This window comes from Podarcis liolepis (assembly GCF_965112155.1).
Source record: "Podarcis liolepis genome assembly, chromosome: 4".
Classification (NCBI taxonomy): Eukaryota; Metazoa; Chordata; class Lepidosauria; order Squamata; family Lacertidae; genus Podarcis; species Podarcis liolepis.
The window spans coordinates 81,861,737-81,885,468 of NC_139558.1; the positions used below are offsets into that span (position 1 = coordinate 81,861,737).

The window sequence follows — 23,732 nt, forward strand, 5'->3', positions numbered from 1 at the left end:
CAGAATCAGAGGCAGGCCAGCTGTCAAGGCTGAAGAGCAATTGAGATTGGAAGGCAAATCAGAAAGTGTGGCCTGCAGAACAAAGCACTACCAAAGAGCAAGACAAGAAATGCTAGAACTCAGGACAAGTTTGTTGCTCAGGCAGCATTCCAGTGAGACAGGAAGCCCACATAAATGCCTTCCTGCTCAGAAGGAGTCTGGGCATAATCAGTCCAGAAGCTTCTTCCCTAAGAAGCTTCTTGCCACAGCTGTTAAAAGCACAAGAACCATGTTTTCCCCAACTGCCAGTCCTAAGCTGAACCCATTACCCACATACCCAGGAGTACACCCCATTGAGCATACTTCAGAAGTAGACACTGTGCTATAAGTTAACTGCACAGGGTGTTCTTGATGAGCGCCCAGACATCAGCTCCTGCAAAGTAGGAAACGTGCCTCAGCCTTTTTGCAAAGTTTTCACATTCGGCATTTGCCATTTGGATGGAGTTCCAATGTTGTGCTCACACGGCCCCGAGCTCACCACCACTTCGCCCTGCCCCAGCTCTGTCCAAGTGAGCTGCAGCTGGTTGTCAGAATACTGCAGCCAGAAGCAGTGTCTGGACAGATATGTCCAGGAAAATGCGGACATACGGCAGCCCATGTTTTCTCCAACCAATTTCCTCCAGAAAGAGGTTAAAAAATGTCCAATTTCTTTGCGATTTTGCAAAAAAAAAAAAAAAGCTCAACAATATGGCAACCCTACTTTAGCAGACTGCATCAGTCTGTCCAAGGAAGCTGGCGGAGCTACTTATGCCTTCTGGACCAAAACAAAACTAAAACTTTGCTTGTTTTGCTAGCTCATGCCCTCGAACCAAATCTGTTATTTAAAAAAGCAAGTTTAACCATTCTACCCATCTGTTCCCTTGCCTGAGACTGATAGGCTAGACATCAGTAAGCAACGAAAAGGCTGCAGACAACTGGAATGCTGTAATCTTATACCCCAGTGTTGGCTTCCAGAAACGGCTCTCACTTCCCACCCTCCCCACCCCACTTCTAACCCCCAGGTCTTCCTTGAGCTCTAATGCCAGATGCACAGAACGATGTGGCTTATTAACCCTAGCAGTGGTCCCTTGCCAACCATCTGCAAATGGCTGTGCCAGAAGATCCTGTGGGTGAAATTCAAATGGCCCCAGCGCTGCCTGAAGCAGCTCTTCTGAAAGCTGTTTGACAGCCAAGGCATCAAGTGCTAATGGAGCCAAGGCACGCATCATCTGGTCAAGTGCTGCTTAAGAGGCCAAACTTAAACTCACAACCCGGAGGGGAAACAACAGCAGTAGCAACTTCAGCTCAATTTGCTCTTGGGTAGCAGTCGCCTTAATGGCTGCGAGTTGTAAAGGAGGGAAGTTAAGAACAGGGCAAGCTCTGGGAAACGTCTGCCTGGCCTTGAGCATCTTATGCTAAGTGCACAGCCAATATTGATGAACTCACACCTGCTATCCGTGGACTTCCTTTAGATTTTGAACTAGAAAGTAGTGCCTGGAAGGAGTTGGACTACAACAGCCCTTGCCAACCTAGTGCCCTCCAGGTATCTTGGACTACAGCTGCCATCAGACCCATGCTGGCCAGGGCTGATGGGAGACATGGTTCAAAACATCTAGAGGGCATCAATTTGGTGATTGCAAAATTAAATGCCTTGAGTCCAGGGTTAGGAAGCCTATTACATGAATGCTATATGACTAATCAAGGGACGTGGGTGGCGCTGTGGGTTAAACCACAGAGCCTAGGACTTGCCGATCAGAAGGTCGGCGGTTCGAATCCCCGTGACGGGGTGAGCTTCCGTTGCTCGGTCCCTGCTCCTGCCCACCTAGCAGTTGGAAAGCACGTCAAAACGCAAGTAGATAAATGGGTACAGCTCCAGCGGGAAGGTAAATGGTGTTTCCGTGTGCTGCTCTGGTTTGCCAGAAACGGCTTAGTCATGCTTGCCACATGACCCGGAAGCTGTACGCCGGCTCCCTCGGCCAATAAAGCGAGATGAGCGCCGCAACCCCAGAGTTGGCCACGACTGGACCTAATGATCAGGGGTCCCTTTACCTTTACCTTTTTATATGTCTAATCAATCCCAAAACCTCGTCTCCATTTCAGCGGGAGGCTTGGTGCATAAGGAGACGAGAAAACATCCCTCCCCAGCTGCAGCTTCCCCACCCCTACAAATGCCCTCTGTGTGGCATTTAGGCTTGAAAAGAGGTGTTCAGGCTTAAAACACCCTCCCAAGGACTCCCAAGCGGAAGGTGGTTCTCAAGCCTAATTGCTGTGTGAAGGTCTGGAGGGGTGGGAAGGAGAGGGGCTGTGAGCCAGGTGGGCAGACACGCCCCCCTAAGCCACATCCAGCCCACATAGCAGTGGTTTCCCACCACTTCTCTAGAGAGAGCCAGTTGTTGCCTGTATTCCAGGCATGCCATCAGGTGCCCCCTTTTTTAAAAAAGAGTATGACCTGATCATGATTCTTGGGTTTCTTTTTCCTTTTTTAAAAAAAGGAAAGTAAATCTGTACCTATTGTAATTCCAGAGTTATTAGGATACTACTTTGCTGGATTGTTCAGTAAACCTGTTCTCACCTTCCAGCATTCTGGCCAGTGTGTGGGAGCAGCAATTGATGTTTAATTGACCACAGAAAAAGACAAAAAGCAATAGATCTCCTAATTGATGGAAGCTGGTGGAGGGAGACTTGCTATGGGGTAGCATTACGCCGGCAGTGCCCCCTCTTAGAGAAGCCCTCAAATTATGTAATTTCTGGAATCTTTTGTGATTATTTTCTCTGCAAACACCGTTTTCGTGGCCCGCTGAAGTCTGAATTGTGTGATTCTAACCTGGAGCAGCTCATACATTGTGAGTCTTGCTTTGTAGCCAGGACAGTAACGCTGGATTTATTGAGCCTTTTGTTTTTGTTTTCCAGTTTAAAGGTTTTATTTTTAATACAAATTCCAAAGTACAACATTTATTTCGCCAATAGTTTTAAGAAGGGTGATTATAAAATTATAAAGTATTCTGCAACTCAAGACACACAGGCAAAGGGCAATATTTCTACATGTAGCCACAGTATCAATCAGGCTAGTTTTAAATTTGCCATTTTCTCCATTTTCCTGGAGGCACACACCATTGTGTCTTGAGACAGATAGATGCCACCATGCAATGTGTGCTATTGGGCACTTCTCATTAGAAGGCTAAGCAAATACCCAGGACAAATATCCTATTTGATACAAACATAGAGGAGCCCTGATTGATCAGGCCAATTGTTGTTGTTTAGTCGTGTCCGACTCTTCGTGACCCCATGGACCAGAGTACGTCAGGCACTCCTGTCTTCCACTGCCTCCCGCAGTTTAGTCAAACTCATGCTGGTAGCTTCGAGAACACTGTCCAACCATCTCGTCCTCTGTCGTCCCCTTCTCCTTGTGCCCTCCATCTTTCCCAACATCAGGGTCTTTTCTGGGGAGTCTTCTCTTCTCATGAGGTGGCCAAAGTATTGGAGCCTCAGCTTCACGATCTGTCCTTCCAGTGAGCACTCAGGGCTGATTTCTTTAAGAATGGATAGGTTTGATCTTCTTGCAGTCCATGGGACTCTCAAGAGTCTCCTCCAGCACCATAATTCAAAAGCATCAATTCTTCAGCAATCAGCCTTCTTGATGGTCCAGCTCTCACTTCCATTCATCACTACTGGGAAAGCCTTAGCTTTAACTATACAGACCTTTGTCAGCAAGGTGATGTCTCTGCTTTTTAAGATGCCTATCTTAAGAAGGCCTATCTAAATGTCCAACATCCTGCTCTCACAGTGGTCAGGAAGTTGGAAACCACTTGGGAAAGCCCACATGTAGGACCTGATGGCAGGAATGCTCTGCCTACTTGAGAACCCCAAGCAACTGGTATTCAGAGGCATACTGTCTCTGATGGTGGAGGTAGAACACAGCCAACATGGCTGGTTTCCATCGATAACCTTACCCTCCACAATTATCATCATCTGATATTTGCTTGGCATGAAGCTTTAACCTCTGCAGCAAAACATGCAACAACAGCAGCAAGCCAAGAAACCAAACAACACCCACCCTGATATATTTAGGTCTGGGGAATATTCCCTCTTGCTATGTGTGCTCAGAAACATTCGCCATCTCCTTTCCCTGACAGCTGGGGGATGCCTTCAGGATGACAGATTGTCAGTGCAGTCAGTGACTTGGAATGTATCATGTGTGTATATTTTTAGTTGGAAAGGAATGAGTGAGTCCCTTTCGCGCCTTGGCACCTTGAAGAAACGTAAGATGAAGAGACGCTTCACGCCCGTGAAAGCCCCATGCAGGAATCCAGCCTATTGTCTCTGCTGGGATAGCGTCAGATGCTTTCTGTAATTCTCAGCTGCTTTAAAATGCTGTTGTAAGAGAGAAATGACTTGAGATGAATCAGTCTGCAGCAATTTGCACAGGTATAGGTTAGTGACAACAGTTGATATATTTCTTCACCGTTCATGCTGAGTAACTGTTGGGAGAGAAGAGGATACCAGACATTTCTTTTTCTTGCTGTTTTCCATAAAGGGAGGGACTTTAACTCAGCGGCAGAGCATCTGTTTAGCACACAGAAGCTCCCAGGTTAATTTCCAGCATCTCCAGTTAGACCAGGGAGAGACCATGTCTGAAATTCAAAGTGCTGGTATTGACCTATAAAGCCTTACACAACTCAGGACCTAAGAAATGTAAGGATCGCCTCTCCCCAGACAAACCGACCTGGACCCTGCACTTGTCATCCGAGGCCCTTCTCTATGTCCTCCCTCCTGAAGAGGTTTGGAGGGTGGCAACACGAGAACAGGCCTTTGCTGTGGTGGCTCCCTGTCTGTGGAATGCTCTCCCCAGAGAGACTCACCTGGCACCATCATTACATGTCTTTAGGTGCCAGGCAAAAACATTCCTCTTTACCCAGGCTTTCGGCTATTAAATAATCTATGGCCTCTTAAATGTGTGTGCGGTGGGCTGTTACTACAATTGTTACACTGTCTATTATTATGCTTTGTGTTATGTTTTTATTATCTTGTCCCATAAAATAAGTTCATAATGTTGTACACTGTCCTGGGATCTTTTCATAAAGGGCGATATATAAATCTAATAAATGATAAACCATTGGGAGCCTTTGCCAGTTAGTGGAGACAGTACTGAGCTAGGTGAGGCTTGACTTGCTGTGAGGCAGCTTTCTTTATTCCTGTTTTTTCCCCCCTGGATCACATGGGTGACATGCTCTCAATATGTGTGTGTGTGTGTAGAGAGAGAGAGAAACCAGAAGAAAACCCTAACTTACTTGGCAGAGAGCCCCCCCCAAACGGGGGGGGGGGAGGGCTTCTGCATTTTCAAAGGCTGCTGTCCATGAGCTTGTTTGAAGCCCCATGCAGTGACTTGGAAATGAAAGGGATCTAAATGATCTTAAACGACACATCTGGTCTATTACTCATTTCCATGCTCAATCCCCCCCCCCAAAAAAACCCCAAACTTCTGGCATGTGCATTTACAAGTACAGTCGGGCTTCTGGTGATCTAAAGGTGGAGGTTGTTTGTTTGTTTTAATTAGTGTTAGTACTACAGTACATTTTCTGCCATTATGCAGATGAGAAGATAATGGTGCAGAGGACTCATATCACATGCCCCAGATCACATCTGTTGAAGCACGCTTGGTCATCATGTGGTCCTCTAAGGCGAGATAAATCTCTTGCTCCTTGGGGTTACTGATGTTGCCAAAGGATATGGGACATTTGTGGTCACTAGACTCTCAAGCAAGATGAATTATTTCCTTTCTAGTATTACAATGATTTCCCCTCTAAGAAGGTTACGTTTGCCTTCAGAAATCGGCACATTCTTTTAACTGCGAGTCCTGCAAACTTAAAGAATGCCGCCGGAAATATAACAAGTGCAATCCCTTGTATACAATTGCCTGGGAAAGATGGAAGCCTCCAAGTTAATTATTAATCGACTCAGAAAGATTTCCAGGCATACTTTGCTGATAAAGCGCTTGCTGCATGGAGAATGGGATTGCGAGAAATGGAAGGGAAAGAGAAGAGCTCTCAACTCCATTTTGGCAATGTAACCTTCAAGAGGCTGGTTTGCCTGTAATAACTGCGGCTCCAGAGAGCTGATTGCAAAACACTGGGAGACAATCTCAATCAGGAATATTTCTGCCGCTGGCAGTCAGCGCTGACAAGAACCTTTTCAGTTGCTTAAAAATGGCTCGCAGCAAACTCCTTTCCCATTGACACACTCCTGGTTTTAAATTCCCAGCAAATATTAATTATTTCACACAGCCCAGTTTTGCACAGAAAAAAACCCACACGGTTCATCTTTGTAAAATGATGTAACTATCTGTAAGTATTCTTTACTCCCCTCCACTCTCTCGCTCTACATTGCCTATAGTGCTGTTTGCATTAAAGTAAAAGTAGCCTTGATAATGAAACTGCAACAAGTTATTGGAAAGTCTGGAGGGAGGAGAGAAAATGGGAGCGGAAGCACTGTAGTCAGTGGTAGAGCACAAGCTTTGCATGCAGAGGGTGCAAATTAAATCCATGGCATCTCTGGTTAGCAGGTGATGCCTCTCAGGACAGATATTAGAACAAATATCTCCTCTAGGACTGAGAGAGAAATCCACTTCACCATTTAAATCCAGTTCACCATTTAAAAGGAAACCTACCTAATCCACACTTTGTGAAACAAGAAGCAAACAGAAACACGGCCCTCTTTTGAAATGCTCACTTTTCTGAATTTTGCAGTACAACTAACATGCACAGAAATGTATATATTAGTGTAAAGTGTGTATATGAACGCATAGATTAGTGAAAATAACATACAAAAATGCACAATATTGTGTAACATTTAAAATGACATTATATATTATGGGAGATCGCATTGCAAATATGTGTACGTTACTCAAAATTGCATCCAAAGATCGTGTAGGAGAAATTTGCTCTAGAATGATGATGAATTTTCATGAGGACTCACAAACTGATGTGGCTGGTTGAAGGACCGAATTTAACATTGGCTGGGGGGAGAGAAACCTCGATGGACATATTCATCCATCCCTAACCCTAAGGCAGCTTCCCTCAGTCTATAGAAGTGCAGTCTAACTTACCTGCTTACAACCTTACCTACACACAACTTGGTTATGGCTCATGGCTTGTTTGGAGTGAAATAAACCACAAGATGTAATGCTAAGCCAAACCAGTAGTGAAATGAGCTGGAGAGAAGTAACGTACCAGCATTTTTCTTGCTGTTACCAGGCTTGTTCATTCACACTAAGCCATTGTTTGCCTTAGTGTTGTGTGTGAACCAGGCCAGTATTTGACAGCCATCCAAAACAAATATGGAATGTGGGCAAATGCAGAGGGGCAAAGTCAGGAACTCTTTCTTAGAATACCCTTATGAAGTTTCGGAGACAACAACAGCAGGACGCAATTGGTTTCACAGCTGAATGTCTCAGCCTTGCCCCCCCCCCCCCCGAAAGAGGGCTAGCACAACATTAGGAATTCAAGGCCAGTTGGGCATTACTTTTCCTAGTGTGGCAGATGAGCTGGATAATTGCAAGGGGACACAGTTAGCTGACTACACAGCTTTGTCTGGAATAACTTTAAGGGATGGCGAGTTTGGTGAGAAGTGATTTCTTACTGTAGTCAGTAAAAGAAACTCTGGTGATATTTGTGCCCAATCCCAATTTTTGCATTGCCACTTTATTGCTGGGTCTGCAATAATGGTCCTTCCAGGTGCCCTTTTTATTGTTCTTATTAACGTATTTTATGATGTGCTCATGAGAGCAGTTATACACAATCCCACTTTAAATACTGTTTGCTCCCACGGACGTTTTGGGGGACGCATCATTCTTCACTTCCTATCAGTGCATGCACCCTGCTGAAATCCTGTAACTTTTTATACCATAAACATTCTGGTTTCTTTTCTTTTTTGTCCCGGTTTTGTTGCGCTATACTGCAAGAGTGCCGCTCCAGACGGCAGCGATGCAGTAACATTGGGGAAGCATCACATGATCTTTAATAAGGCAACGATCTAGTATAAATCCATCACTAATGCACTGTTATTACATCAGTGACATGTTACAGAATACAGTACAGTCTAAAAAACCCCAGTCTTGGAGGGGCACTGAGCCAAGTTCCATTTCTGCCTGGTAATACAAAACCAGGAATATGCATCTTTTTCCTTATAGTAACTGTTGAGGAAAAAGACATCACATTGCCTATTTTCTCTCTCTTTCAGATTGAGGTCTCTGTGCCTTATGCTCCTTTCCCCCCTTCTATAAAATGATTATTTACACACTGTTATGACGTTGAATTACCTGTACACCTTTAGATGTCACTATTTATCAGATAAACTAAATGAGTATGACTCCATGAGAGGAATAAATGGATGGAACTTGCAAACTGAGCCTCTAAAATCTATGGAACTGGACCCCTACATTGGACCAACCGTCACCCTTTCCACCTGCTGCAATGCGGGGATTAGCTATAATCTACATATGTCAACTACAAAGCCAAAGGTCGTGACCTGTGTGTTAATTTATGTTAGGGGCGGAAGAAGAAACAACATTTGACTGACAAGATGACTAATGCAAAAAAGCACTTGGCATCTTTTAAAAATTATCGGGGTATTTGCTACAGTGGCAGGAAAAGTAGATTTGATAGTTTCTCTAGACTCTAAAGTTAGAATCGCTGTAGGTAGAAACTTGGAGATCTGGAGTGTGGATTTCGCTAGATTATTTTGGATGGAAATTACGCGTCGTGAAAGAAACCACATGAAAGTACTGGGTGCAGTTCCTTCCTAAGTCACTTAAAAGCTAAACTAGAAAGCTGTGATATGGAATTTATTAAGAACTTACTATATGTTGCCAAGATTTGTGTTGCCACTAATTTAAAAGAAAGAAACCTCCTACTGTTTGCTTGATTGTTTGGAGCAGATGCAGAAAGTCGCTGAGATCATGAAGTTATCAAATTATATTAGAATCAAAGAAGGAGAACAGCAAATAGATTGTGGAGAAACTGGGCTTTATTTGTCCAGTATTGGAATGTTCAGTCATTCTTTTTATGTTCTTCATTGTAGACCATCTTTTGTTGAATTGCTCTGACCCGGATTTATTTATTTTGTTTTAAAAAAATATATTGGATGCAGTTCCATTGGAAACAGTTGAATCGGTTCCCAAAATATTAAGAGAGGCAGTTTGTCCTGTTTTATGTATACTGAATGACTGAAAAAACGATTAAGGCAAAGAGGAATTCTTAGCCTTTCTTGTATCACAAGATGAATGTTATTTTTAAAAACAAAGCTTTCCTCCTACATTTTGAAGTTCCTCTATTGATGGACTTTCCAAGCAGCAGAATTAATCTGCTTTCCTTCTTATTTATTGATCCAGAAGTTAAGCATTTCCCCCACCTAATTTACCAGGGCTTTTTTAACCCCAGTGGACACTTCACCTCTGGGACATGCATTCCGTTCACCATAGTTCTGAACTACATCCATTCCAACACAGTAGTGTTAGGCCTGCTTCATAGGAAATGGCCCTCATGGGGATGCTGCTTAAATTTGCATCAGCGGCACCTTTTGTGATCTCTTGTTGGCTTTGCCTTTATACATTAAAAAAAGGAAAGAAATAATAATAATAATACGAGGTGAAGATTTGCATGAAATTTGCATGTGCCAAATTTAAAAGGGCACATGCTAATTTAGAAATGGTTACTATAGTCTGTACACTACATCTCACCTTAATGAACACAGGAAAAGCATGCTGGATCAGGCCAGTGACCCATGTAGTCCTGCATGCTGGTCTCACCCTGGCCAGCTGGATGCCTGTGGTAAACCAGCACAAGATCACTTTCCCCTCCTGTGGTTCCTAGAAACTGGTACTCAGAAGCATTACTGCCTCTAAATGAAGAGGCAGAACCCAGCTATCGTGGCTAGTAGACTTTGTGCAGAGCTAAGACTATATTGGTTGTAATGTTAATACATGACGTCGATCTTGAGATTTTTGCTTCTGAGTAGTACATCCCCACAACAGGACCATGCCAGTAAGGGTGTGCATTAAGCCTTTCCCCCATGGCCCTGATACCCCACATGCAGAAGATTGACATTCATGGAACCTTCTCTAGCAGGGCAAATAACAGCTTCAGGTGGAGATTTAGGGCAGGAGGATACAGAGGAAGTGGATCTTTTGTTGGGCTGGACCCAGCCCATTTAGGCTTAAGCGATGGCTTACCTAAACAATTTCCCTATTTCTTCTCCTGAGAACTTTTACAACCGCCTTGGAAATATCTTCTTGTAGTTGTTGTTGTTATATGAAGAATGGGCCATAAACGAATACGTGCACATTTAGTGGTTAATAAAAAAGTCTTTAAGGGAGATGGAAAAGAGACATGACTGATAAGTGAACAATCTCATTCAATTCACCATCTATCATGTAGATTTCACAAACAGGAGGAAAGGCAGACCCACACCAAGGGTGAAGGCCTTGCTATGACTTTTCTTTAGAGTAGATCTATCTTAGGTCAAAAGCAAGTTGCCTCCACAACAGCAGGAGGTCCTTTACTTTTACCTTTACCTTACCTATTTCTTGGGACGATTCTCAAGTCTGAAAAGTACACACACACCAGCCTGTTTATTTTATTGTCAGATATATTAGTGAGATTTTCAGCAAAGTTACCATTCTTTTCTCCTTCCCCTGTCCCCAGCTTTTATCTGCCCCCACCTTCCACCCAGCTGTCACCCCTAATTTTCATTCTGAACAATTATTTCTACTAATGTGCTTCTACAAAACTGAGTGGAAAGTCATGGAACCAGAGGGCATATTCCTGACCTTAAGTCCTAAGGCAATCTACTGGTCATTTACTGTGAGATTTGTCTCTCTCACAAGACTTACAGGGTGTTTTTTTTACCCTGAGGAAAGAAGTCTTGAAAAATTCAGCTAAATGTAGTACAGTATAAAAGCATCTAGAAAATTTTATTTTTATATTTATTTATACACACACACACACACACACCGCCCTACACCCAGAGGTCTCAGGGCAGTTCACAGAATACTCTAAAATCTACAGCTATATGAAATCACAGTGTTTTCATAATGTGATTGGTTAAGTATTACAAAGCCCTGGAACTCTTTTTCTTTCAGTGGTTTATACTTAGGAAGCCCATTGCCCCATCTAACCCAGTATTAACTGCACTAATTGGCAGCATTTTTCAAAGATCTCAGTCAGGGATTATTCCCATCCCCACTTTGAAGGTACCAGATTGGATAATGTAAACATTTGCATGAAAAGCATGTGCTCTACCACAAATCTACAGACCCCTGATGTCATTCAGGGATGAACCACCAGTGGGAAGGCCGCTGTGTGTTATTCAAACCACTGGCTCTTCCTTCCTTCCTTTTTATTTTATTTCACAGTTTCGAGCATTTAGGTTACAATCCTATGCATACTAGGGGTTGATGGGGCTCTCTGTTGTTGACCAATGCCTGTCTTACATGCATTCCTTCATAAATCTAGTCTCCTTTCTGAATTTTATCTAACCCACATGTTTTTAATAAGGATTTTGGAGTGTACCTTAACCTAAAATTATTATTTAGCTGAAAAGTGTATCTCAGAATTCAGAGGAGTGTGAAAAATGAAGAACGAATGTGTTGCATGTATTCGTCCAATTCACTTAAAAATGCAAGCACAACAAAACCTTTGAGTGTCCCTAGCGTATGCCCTACTGGTGAGGAAGGGGAGAACTACACATGAGCCACAGGACCGCCATTGAAAGAAGGATCCTGAGAGCACCTCCTCTTCTCCCCCTACATGTAGGAAAGGCACAATATGATGTAACTGTGGTCCGAATTTCTACACATCCACCGCAGTGAAATTATGCCACACCATTTTCTTTTCCTATCCATTACCAGACAGAGAGAAAGAGACATGGGGATGCTACATTTATGGTGCTCCCAGCTTAAGGGGCAGCATATCCTGTTTCGCTGCTCGGGGTGGAATGGGAGGTGCTGCCCTACCACCACACCTGCTACTCTGCTGCCTCTGCTGCTGGCAGAGAAATGGTGGCTACATTAGCACTGCTATCTGGTGAGATCTCATGGACTGCATGAGATATGGCACAAATTCAACAAGTTCTTGCCCAAAATCAGCACTGATGCTTGCACCGCATCTCTGCCAGCAGCAGAGGTAGTGGGGTGGGCAAGCTGCCCCAGGGGCTTCTGCCTCCTGAGGCAGCCATCTCACCCTGCCTAGTTGCTGTGCCGGCCCTGCGCCGGCTGTTGGTATTTTGCAGGAGGGATTTGAGCACATCTCATAAATTTAAGTTTCTGCAGTTCAAGTGCTTTGTTGCCTTGGTGCAGCAAGCCCATGTTAAAAGCACACAGACGTTTGCAGTTAGGAAAGTGACAGGGATGTAGAATGAATGAATGATTCATAGGAAGACATACAGTGGTACCTCTGGTTGCAAACGGGATCCGTTCCGGAGCCCCATTCACAACATGATCAAAACACAACCCGTGTCTGTGCATGCACGGGTCACGATTTGCCGCTTCTGCGCATGCACATAACGTCATTTTGAGCGTCTGTGCGAGCGGCGAAACCCGGAAGTAACCCTTTCCAGTACTTCTGAGTCACCGCGGGATGCAACCTGAAAACGCTCAACCTGAAGCAAATGCAACACGAGGTATGACTGTATAAACATCCTACAAGCAATTCAGGAATTAATGTTCATTTATATTGTGATATTCTTACTGTGGTATTGTTATTGAAGAATGTTTATTATTTGTTCATAACCACCCTGCAAACAAATCAGAAAAAATGCTCAATATTCAAATTATAGATTCAAAGCACAGTCATGGCTCCTCCCCCCCCCCAAAAAAAAATCCTGGGAACTGTAGTTTTTAAGGGTGCTAGGAATTGTTATGCGATCACCCTCACAGAACCACAATTCCCAGAGTTCCTTGGGAAGAAGAATTGATTGTTCAAACACTTTAAATTTCTTATGTGGATGTGCATGAGCTTTATGCCAGCAAATCAGGATGCATTCTCAATACCAAGAAGTGCTTGGTAACTGACACGCATCTCCAGTGAAATCTTTGTCCTAAGTCCCATTGATTGTTCAAATAAACACGCAGAGACTCTGGCTGCCTATCTTCTGATTCCTAGCTCCTCAGAAAATGCTGCAAACAGAATTTTCAAGCTGTGCAGCATTTCTTTTTATGTTTCATAGGGGAGGGGAAAGCTAATCAATTTCCAAAAAAGCTCAAAAGAGAATTTTTGAAAGTTTTTTTTAAAAAACAACCTGCATTGGTTGGTGAAATGATTTCATGTGCTTATAGTGTACTGTGTATTTTGGCAAATGAATTGCTTAAGCTGTAAGACCCTTTGAGCTTTTGCCAATAGTGTGTATAGAAAAAGAAGAAGAAGAAGAAGAAGAAGAAGAAGAAGAAGAAGAAGAAGAAGAAGAAGAAGAAGAAGGGGGCAGTGCATTTTCCCAGAAATGGATTGAAAACTTTTCAGGTGGAGAAGGTAAAGAGGAGCACAGAAGGGAAATACATATTGAGGGCCAAAGGAGACATGACGTTAAATGCATTATTATATTTAACGTGCACCTTTTCTGGAAAAGGAAAATTGCCACTGTTCTGCCACGGTCTTGATGACCTCCCTCCTCCAGTTTCTATTTGCATTAGCTCCAGTTGGAACAACTGGAGTATTCCTCCCAGGGTGAGCTATCCTCTGTCATATCCTATTGCACAATTAAGCAGAAGGGCCAATATTGGATTTTGTTCTTCTCAGACATTTTTATACATCCTAAAGCATAAGAGAAATATAATACTGTCTTCATACTCCATGCTTCTGATATACTTGAAGGAAGGCTTTCCATTTCCGTAAACCCAAAGTGTACAAAGTTGGCAGGTGCTTTGTCCTTCTTTCACTGTGCCTTTTCATTTATTTCATTGTTTGGGTTCTGCTTGGAGCAGGATATATGGAAACCTATTTCATCCTGTTCTGTTTTGACAAATGTTTATATACCAACTCCCTAACATTCCCCTTTGCCAGGCTAAAATCTCCTAAGTAATTATTTTCGTTCTGGAGCCAAGCAGATGCTAAGACGCATGTCCCACATCTCCCAGTATAGCATTGCATAGAGCCATCTCTACCGCCAGTGAGATCTTTGGGGACGTGTCTCCCCTTCATTATGGAAAACACAGAATCTTGTTGCTTGTAGAGATAGCAGCTAATGGCATGGTTCACCTTAGTTAACATTAACGATAGTTACAGCTGAGGCATCTGGCCAGTGATCACTTAAACCTGGGTTTATTACATCACAAAATAATTAAAAGCACCAGCTGAGCCTGGGTTGTAGTTTGGATTTTTTTGCCATTCTTTCTTTGCACCTCTGTCAGCAGCTCCTTAAGCATATTTAAGGAGCAAGTCTGGATTTGCACATAGTGTTAAATTATGATTAATGTTAACTGAGGTTTATAAACCAACTACAAACTTTGCTTAGCAAATGACCTTTATCCATAGTTTATAAGCCGTAATTAAGCTGATGGCCTGGGTTCTCACATAACAGTAAGCTATGGTTTAATGAAGCATAGTTTAATGAACTATGGCTTAGCATTACATGCAAACCCGGCTATTCTCTCTGTGTGTTTTGTTACAAACTTAGCTTCAATTGCATCAACCCTCATCCCCGTATAGGAGAAATGCTGTTGCTCCATGGTAAAGCATCTGATTTGCATGCAGAAAGTCCCAGGTTCAACCCCTGGCATTTCCAGGCAGGGTAGGAGGCATCTCTATGTGAGAATCCAGTCATTATAGAAAGTAGGGTGCTGTATTGGAGCAATGAGATGGCTTCGTATAAGGCAGCTTTCTGTGCTCCTATATGGGCAGAGATTAGAGAGTATGAGTGGCAACCAGAAAATTAGGAGATTCCCAACTAGTAGCTGACTAATACTTATAATGCAAGGGCATGTCATTTACCCCCCAGCATGACATGTCACTGTGACACTCCACTTTTAATCTTAGGGGTCTTCTTTCCCCATAGCTCCTGTGCTTCAGAGTTACTACTTCCAAATTAGAAAAGTAGCTAATTCTCATTTGTGAAGTTGCCTGAAACTAACCATGATGCTAAAATATTTTCGGAAACCAAATACAAAGCCTTTGATAATAAGACACATACAACACAGTGTATAAAATTCCAGATTCCCCCCTCCCCACAAAAAAAAAAAGCCAAGCCCTTGTCTGTATGTCTTCGCTATAATCCTTTCCTTCATCAGCAGAGAGCTTGCCTGTAAGACGTATATATAATTCATGGCTTCAAAATGTCAGTACAAATGCTGCCTGGTTTTTAAAAAGGCTAGCAGATTGTTTCAAACCACATTAAAGCGTATCCTTCCCTTCGTGCGAGTTGCTGGTCAATTACACACTGGTGAACACCGTATCGTAAAAAAATCACAGCCTGGATTGAGTGCAGGCTTCAAGTGAGAAGATGCTGCAGAGTCTCCTTAACATACACCAAGCTATTAATAGTGATAGTCATGTTATATTCCTGGGGAATACAGCAACGGCCTCAATTATTAGAGTGAGAGAACAGAACAAAGAAGTTCTTTGGGAAGGAACTACTAGACCATTTAAGGGTGTAGACGGACAGAAAATTTGTAGAGCAGTTGGGCTGGTTTAGAAGTTCTCTCAATTGCAGTCAGTGTAAACATGGAACTCAGAAAGGGGGGGAAATGTGCAAGTCCGTGGCTGATGGATTGCAGCTTAGTGGCAGAGCACATGCTTTGATTGCAGAAGGTCCCAGGCTCTGCTACTGGCTTCTGCAGTTAAAAGGACCATCTAGCAGCAGATAGGAAAGTTCTAGCCGGGAGGCCCTGTTAGGAGATAATGGAAATACACACTCAATCAGAACAGATAATGCAGAGGTAAATAGAAAAATTGTGAATTTTGCTTACAAGAGACTACCCTGGAGGTAGAAGATGGGCTGTTTTTTAAGATTATAATTAAGCTAAATACAGTATAAAAGCTTGTCAGAAATGCTCTGAAATGGGCAGGGAACCTTTTTAGCTCAGCTGGTCGGATAGTTACTTCTTCCCTTTGAGGGCCACAATTTGACAGGTGGGTGGAGCCACCCTTCTGTCAATCACCGCCATCCTTTTGCCCTCAGGGGTCTTCAGGAGCCCTTTTCAAAGTGGCCTTTTGATCATCACTTTGAAAGGGGATTTTCGGACACTGCCATTCATGTCCCCACCTCTGTTCTAAAATCCCAAGTGGCATGAAAACTTTTGTTAAATATTATGAAGCCCTGAAACTTTCAGTAGTTTTAAAAGGTAACAAAACGTACACAGGAAGCTGCTGAGTGAGACCATTGTTCCATCTAACTCAGCACTGTCTACACGACAACAGCTCATCTGAGTTTCAGATAGGAGACTTCCCCAACCTTACCTAGACCATTTGCATGCAGAACATAGAGCTGCGTACAGCCCTCAAACATGGTACAGAACCTCCCAATAACTAGTCTCACAGCCTGCTCCCCAGAAAATTAGGATGAGCTGCCATCCTCCTCCTTCAGACCATGATGCAAAATTACCCTTTCAAAAGGTCAGTCATTCCTAAGTCAGCCAACAAAGAAAAACCACCAGCATATTTCAATAGGAGACCCAGGTGCAATGCATGAGTCTTGTAGTCTAGTTAACAATGCAGTTAAGCTCCTGTGCATAGCTGTAAGACAATTCTACCACACTGAAGGTTAGTGGGATTAGATCAGTTTAAATTCTGTGGTCTTGGGCTAAAGTGATACACATTTTTGTCTGTTCTTCGGCATAAGGGGAATTGATTCACTGATCATTCTGATCTCAGCATCCAGATACAGGTTTTGGATACAGGGAGAGTTCTTGAATGGGTTTTATATGGCATTAGCAAGCAAAGGCTGCACATGGTCCAGTTTTCTTAATCTGGAACTAGGCACATAGCCATTTTGAGCAGGCATACCTTTGTGTAAAATACTGCAGATGCTATTCAGAAAAAGAAGGGAACTGTGCAACATCATTCATCCATCCATCCATCCATCCATCCCATCTGGAAGCTTGGGGCAGGTAAATTACGAAACAAAATTTATTCCATGAGACTATGCCTTTGCCTAGCTTTGTGCAGATAGGTTTTATAACCTAAGTGGTGCTCTGTGGGTATTTTTTAGAGTCAGTAATGGGAAGGGGGTGGGCATCACCAAGTTTGCAATGAACTGCCATTTGGAAGTACGGTCCTTGATTAGAAGCCTAAGAAAATTCACTCTTACTTAGTGTCTAGCTTGACTGAAGCCATCGTTTGAAATTTGGACTTCTGTGAATTTTGCAATGCAGTACTCCACCCAAGTAATGTCTACACAAATGTAACATTGGGGTAAAGTGCATAAGAAATGCATGTCTTTATGAAAATAACATTAAAAACGCACTATATCAGGGAACACTGTTTTGCTGAAATGTGTATAATAGGCAAATATGAATACGAAAATGTGTATATTAAGGAGAAATCTGCACTAAAATGCTAGTGAATTTCATCGAGGACTTTTTAAAATTAAAAATAAATAATTTGTGAATGGATGCAAAAATGTGGAAAACTGATTTTGGGATTGGATGAGTGAGGAACTGAGAGAAACCAGAACTGACAGATCCATCCATTGCTGACAGTTGGTATCATTAAGGGGGCATCCTCAGTGCACATCTGCCAGCATCCTTCCCACAGGATCACTATGGTCACATAGGCTGGGTCAATAGAAAAATCCTTTCCCCCTCTGGAAATCACTTTCTTGTACTCTTGTGATAGCTGTTACTAAGCCAAGAAAATAATTGGCAAGCCAAGTGAATCTCGGGCACGTCTGTCATATTCATTATCTATAACAAGATGATGATGATGATGATGATGATAAATAAAACAATAATTTTTTTAAGGAAGATGATGCTACACTCCTATAACAAAGAATTCTTTTTCAGGCCATGTGCTCTTGAGCAGGGTATGATGCTGGTATTGAGAAATTCTGTCACAAAGAGAATTTTAATCAGGATAGATTATTAGTGAACTGCATATGAGATAAACAAACATGCTTTATTAGCCTGTTTTTTAAAAAAAAGAACTGTTTTTTAAATGCTTATTTGGCAAAGGCATGCAAAATGTGTGCAGAAGGAGAGCCTATATTGAGAATTTAACACATTCTCTGTACAGTATCCAGCCTGCCTGTAATTGGTGCCTGTGGCGATTGTTGATACCCTGATTACATCAGCTTTCCATGCCCTTTAGCAGGATTGGGGGAAAGCTTTCTAGTCCTTGGTAAGCTGCCTATTATCAAGACATCATAAATGTTCACGTTTAGAAGAGACAATTTGCCATCCCAGCACCTTCAAGCGCTTAAACAAATTAGTTCCTACTATTTCAAGCATTAAATGCTCCATAATAATTATGTGTAAAACCGTAAATTGCAATTAAAATAACTTAGGAACTTGTTCAAGTGAGGCCATTTTATGAATACATATTTTCCTGATTTTTATTAAAATGCATTCTAAGGCAGGTGTGTGAGCTCTGTGGCTCAGGAAATCGGCAACAGGCCATGACCTTTCACCTCTAGGTCACCTGCTTGCATTTGGCTTGTGGCATTATAAAAAATAAAATAAAAAAGGATATTGATTCATAAACATTCTTTGTCAAATGGCCATTTGGACTTATGCCTTAAAGGACAAGAGCCCCATCTTATAAATTCACATATAAACCAGAGGTCACCTAGTTAGACTTGCTGTGCTGAGATAGCATTGTAGCTATTCTTCAAAACAGGCAGGATGAGATGAGTGACCAAGATGGTGGAATTTTGGAATGTAGGAGTTCATGGTACAGGTTGGTTGAGGGGTTTTTAATAGTCCCTGACACAAAATTCTACGTGCATGCTCACTTCAAAGTTGTTGGTGTTTGTTTTGCCTACAGCACCACCCTTCTAAAAATGTTTGCAGACTTCCAGGTCCAGCAGGCATGGCTTTGGGTCAGGTTTGTGCACTGTTACCTCTCTTACAAATCCACCATCAGAATTTGTAGTCATAGCCACCCAGAGGTGCAGATCAAGGTGCCAAACACTAGGTATGAATTTTGCCTAAGGATTAAAGACTAAGGCTGCAATCTGAATCACATTTAATAGTTTGTTAAACCATGTCCTAGTGTTATGTGTGAATCCAGAGCAGCAGCTTAACTATGTTTTATTAGGTTGTGGTGAAAGGTTCCTTATTAAGCAATATTTTGTGGTCAGCTTATAAACCTTCATTAATGTTAACTGTAGCATAGTGTTATTTGGGAACCCAAATCTCATTCTTAACTGTGGTTAAGGAGCCACCCCCACCCAAAAGCTACAGAGCCACAAAGTGAAGAGTGGTAATAAATAAAATCAAAGCGCTATCTCTGTGATGTAATAAATCAGTGTTTAATAGGTTGTCTGCCTGATGCCTCAACTTTAACTATGGTTAACCTTAACCATAGTTTTACATTATGTGTGACCAGGCCACTGAAAGTTTGTTCTGAGCGAACATGTTTAGGGTTGTACTGTATGCAAAAACAGCAAACACACACACAAAAACTAGCAAATCTGCAAAATGGAGTGCCTCTTTCTCCATATGGAACTGTGCCCTCCCTCGTCATTTCACGCACTCCATTTCTTATAGATGTTGCAGCTAATCTCAGATCTATGCTACGTCAGCCATAATAAGGTGAGGTAATGAGAGCATGTCAACCTGGATTTCCAGTCTTAGCTCTTGAGTTCCCTTGCATTTGAATAAGGCCCTCTAACGTGAACTCAGAGAAGCCCTTTCATTTTGTAATTGTGTTATAAATAAGCGGCCCTGGCGTTTCTGACAGGCAGGCAACAGTTAAGTGGAGCAAAGAAGTGCTCCTTTCCCAAATCAGAAAAGCCGTTTAATAACTCTGGGTCCATTTGCTCATAGCAGTGCCTCCGTTGTGGGCTGCATTCCCCAGGAGCTTGGCAAGGCGAGCTAGACTTGGCAAGCTTTCCGACCGACTCACCGAGTCGTGAGTCAACTGTGGGCAGTCTCCAGCATGCACAGCTTTAAAGGCAGTTAGCATTTCTTGTTAAAACTGGGACCTGGAGAAGGAAGGCAGATGGGGTCGTCCCCCCCCCTTATATCTCTGAGAACATTGCATATGTAGTCTCCACAAACAACAAGCTCTTTGCAAGCTACTCAGGACAGTTTGTAAGTTATGCCATAGGTTCCCCACATCTGATTTAGGTAAACAGAACACAAACGCTTTGTGCTGATTGGCGGTTGACAAGGGAAAACTCTGCAATGCTAGTATATACGCCATTTTCCCATAACGTGGCGTAATCGCGACAACTTTGTCCAGTGTTGGAAAAGAATGTATAAAACACGTATCCTGGTTAAGACACGAAAAGCTCAATGTGTCCTCATTATGCTTCATTGCCACCTGTGCAGTTCTTGAATAAATAAAGACCATGTAATATTTCCATTTTAGAATACCAGTTTCTTCCTTTAAAAAAAGAATCCTCATTTTGTTGTTGTTGTTGGTGGTGTTGGTGGTTTGGGCCCATCTACATAGTAACTCCCTTGAAGTGAGCGCATGCGATTATCCAGCAGAGGATTATTTTTATAAAATACAGTTTTCCAGAATTGGATGTGGTTTCAAAAGATTTTGGTTTTGCCCATAAAATTCCCAGCAGCACCTGCAAATGATAAAAATGAGTTCAGGACGCTCCGTAAAATGTTACAAGTGATGCTTGTGTAGCAAAGCCAGATTCCTCTTTTTTTTTTTTTCTAGAGGAGGTTAATGTTTGGAAGAGTCAGAAACATATCCCAGCAACTCTCTGTAAAGTTGACATTGATCCAAGGATACAGCATAAATCTTTCAGCAAAGTTTTCTTTTTTTAAGTACGAAATAGGCCAGTATTGTCTAAGAAAGCAGGTAGAAGAGTTATTAAGCAATCTCATAATACCTGGTTGGGGTGGGAGAAGGGATGCCACGGAATGGCAGATGGAAATCAGTACAAAGGTAGCAGAATTTGTGCCTGCCAGTAAAATGTAATGTCTTGGTCCTAAAGACTGCAGTCTCAGGGCAGCTCATCCAGGGGTGCCAACTTGAATAAAATATTGGCGGAGCCCAGGTATGCCCCACCCTGCATAATTGATCACATGACATGGCACACACCCCATCTGAATGGCAATGCCCATCAAGTTTGGGAGGGCAGTCCCCTCAAATATTTTGTTGGGGAGATCGAATGGACCTTAGCCCCTAGGAGTTGGCTCCTATGAGCTCAACATCCTGCTGGGCTCTTATTAGCAGGGCAGAAGTAAGAGAAGTGGAATGTTAATTGCACACTGCCATCCTTTCCCAGTCAGGAAGGAAAAGGGATTGATTTACACCAATGCCTGGATAGACATGGGTTTCTACCATGCTTGGGGCATGATATCTGAAGAGACACGAGTAAAAGGACAGATTACTTCAGTGCCCGTGTTTGCTGCTGTAACACCATGCTGACTTTCACCTGGGGCTCATACTATCCATGCACCAAGTATTAATTGCAAGGGCATGCAGAGAGCTATTCTCAATGGCTGATCTCCAGCTGTAGAGCTCTGTTTTCTTACAGATTTTCCAGAAGCATAGGTTTATAATACAGCAGCACAGATCCAACACAGCTTGGCCTAACCAGAACTGGTCTGAACTCAGAGTAAAAGGGTGGTGTGCTTCTAGTCCATAAGGAAAAATTCCACCCAATCCCAAATCAGGGCAGTGCCTTTACTGGGCCATTTGGTAGGTTTTGTGTAGGTGTATCCACCAGAAAAGGGACACGGGTGGCGCTGTGGGTTAAACCACAAAGCCTAGGACTTGCTGATCAGAAGGTCAGCTGTTCGAATCCCCACAACAGGGTGAGCTCCCATCACTCAGTCCCTGCTCCTGCCAACCCAGCAGTTTGAAAGCACAACAAAGTTCAAGTAGATAAATAGGTACTGCTCCGGCGGGAAGGTAGACGGCATTTCCGTGCGCTGCTCTGGTTTGCTAGAAGCAGCTTAGTCATGCTGGCCAGAAGCGGCTTAGTACGCCGGCTCTCTCGGCCAATAAAGCGAGATGAGCACCGCAACCCCAGAGTTGGCCACGACTGGACCTAATGGTCAGAGGTCCCTTTACCTTTACCTTTTTATCCACCAGAAGCCATGCATGCAGTGTTGTGGGCCTAGTTCTGTGGCACTCTGGCCTGGCTGAGATTAGACTGGCTTCCTCCCTGTTGAACTTCAAGCACCTGACATGTACCTTCCTTTTTCAGCAGACACTTTAAGGAAGTTTTCTGTTTTTGTGATTAATTTTAATCCATTGGATGCTTTAAAAAAAGAAGAGTACACCCCTTAAGGACTTAGATAATTGTTGTTGGCAGCCATCTGTCTCAGGAGACAATGGAAGAGTGTGCACCCTCAGGGGAAAAGTCAAATATTTGAAGAGTTCCAGCTCCTGCTGTGGTCTCCACAACCAATACAGGAGAGACATGTTTTCTTGCAGGTGGGGCAGATGAAGGCATCCGGTTGTGCTGCTACAGGTGCACCATGGCGTTCATTTTCTCTGTGCTCCTCCCAGTGGTCATTCCTTCTCTGGTCACTGCTGTGGATACACAACTTGACTGTCTGTCTCCAGGCACTGCGGTCGTCTGCAAGGGATTCAGCAGGATATAAACACCTAAGATAAAAGAAAGAATTTTTCCAGGACCAATGGATCTTCATACTACTTTACAAAAGATTTGTTATTTTAGTGCAATGATGCAAATTCTACAGATTGCCTCCCATCACTTCAGCAGTGCGGCTCTATTTAAAAGAGAACAACTGTGAGCACTTATTTTTAGAACCCACCCAGCAGCTGTCTCCAGATGATGTCCACATTGCACACTCTCCTCTTCTTCAGTGCATAGAAAGAATGTTTGTGGCATGTTGATCTAAAGCCTTGTGTAACTTTCTTCTATTTCAGCTTTGGTTTGCATTCGTTAATGGATTTTCTGGGCAGATTTTATTTGAGCGGTGGTGCATTGGCCTCTACAATGTGGTAAGTGTCCCACGTCTCAGCTTGATAACATGCAGAGCCCGGATGGCATTCCACTGCTGTTTATGTCTATGTAGTTTATCTCTACTGATCATCTGTATATGCATTGCGAGTAACTGGCGGGGGGGGGGAGTGGGAGCTGTTCTTGTTCTGCCTTAGATTTGAGGGCAAAATTTAAAATAAAAGTACTTGGCACATTCTAATTTGGAGCAGCAACAAAGAATCCATGTCAGGAGAACCGCCATTTCCAAAGCCCTGCCAGACCCTTGTCAGCCAGTGCAGAAAGTGGGGTACAGATTCCCCCTTTATTTTTTCCCTTTTTCTATGCCAATTCCAGGGAAGAAATGGGGCTCTAGATTTATCTGTTGGAAAGCCCCACCTCAGTCTATTTCTAACACTCCTGAAACGCCTTGTTTTTGGCCTTATGGAATCAACAATGGTGGCAGAACCAGCAATGACCTCCAACCACTGAGCTCTCTCACTGACCATAAAAGTCTACAATATGACCATCACCCTTTTCAGGAGCTTATGGTTGCTCTCTGAAGAACATGAATTTACAATATTATTCATAAACTCAGTTAAAGAGTTTCATTACTTTCCACTCCAGTTGATACTTCTAGACCATTACCACTCTTT

At 42.9% G+C, this 23,732-nt stretch overlaps 1 protein-coding gene across 1 annotated transcript in view; it reads left to right on the top strand.

The window, feature by feature from the left end:
- ATP8A2 (ATPase phospholipid transporting 8A2) overlaps positions 1 to 23,732 on the top strand; it is a 250,069-nt gene that overhangs the window by 200,919 nt on the left and 25,418 nt on the right. Inside the window, exon 28 of the mRNA XM_083498877.1 lies at positions 23,025 to 23,099. Coding sequence (XP_083355003.1) covers positions 23,025 to 23,099 — 75 coding nt within the window. The remainder of the gene's footprint in view (positions 1 to 23,024; positions 23,100 to 23,732) is intronic.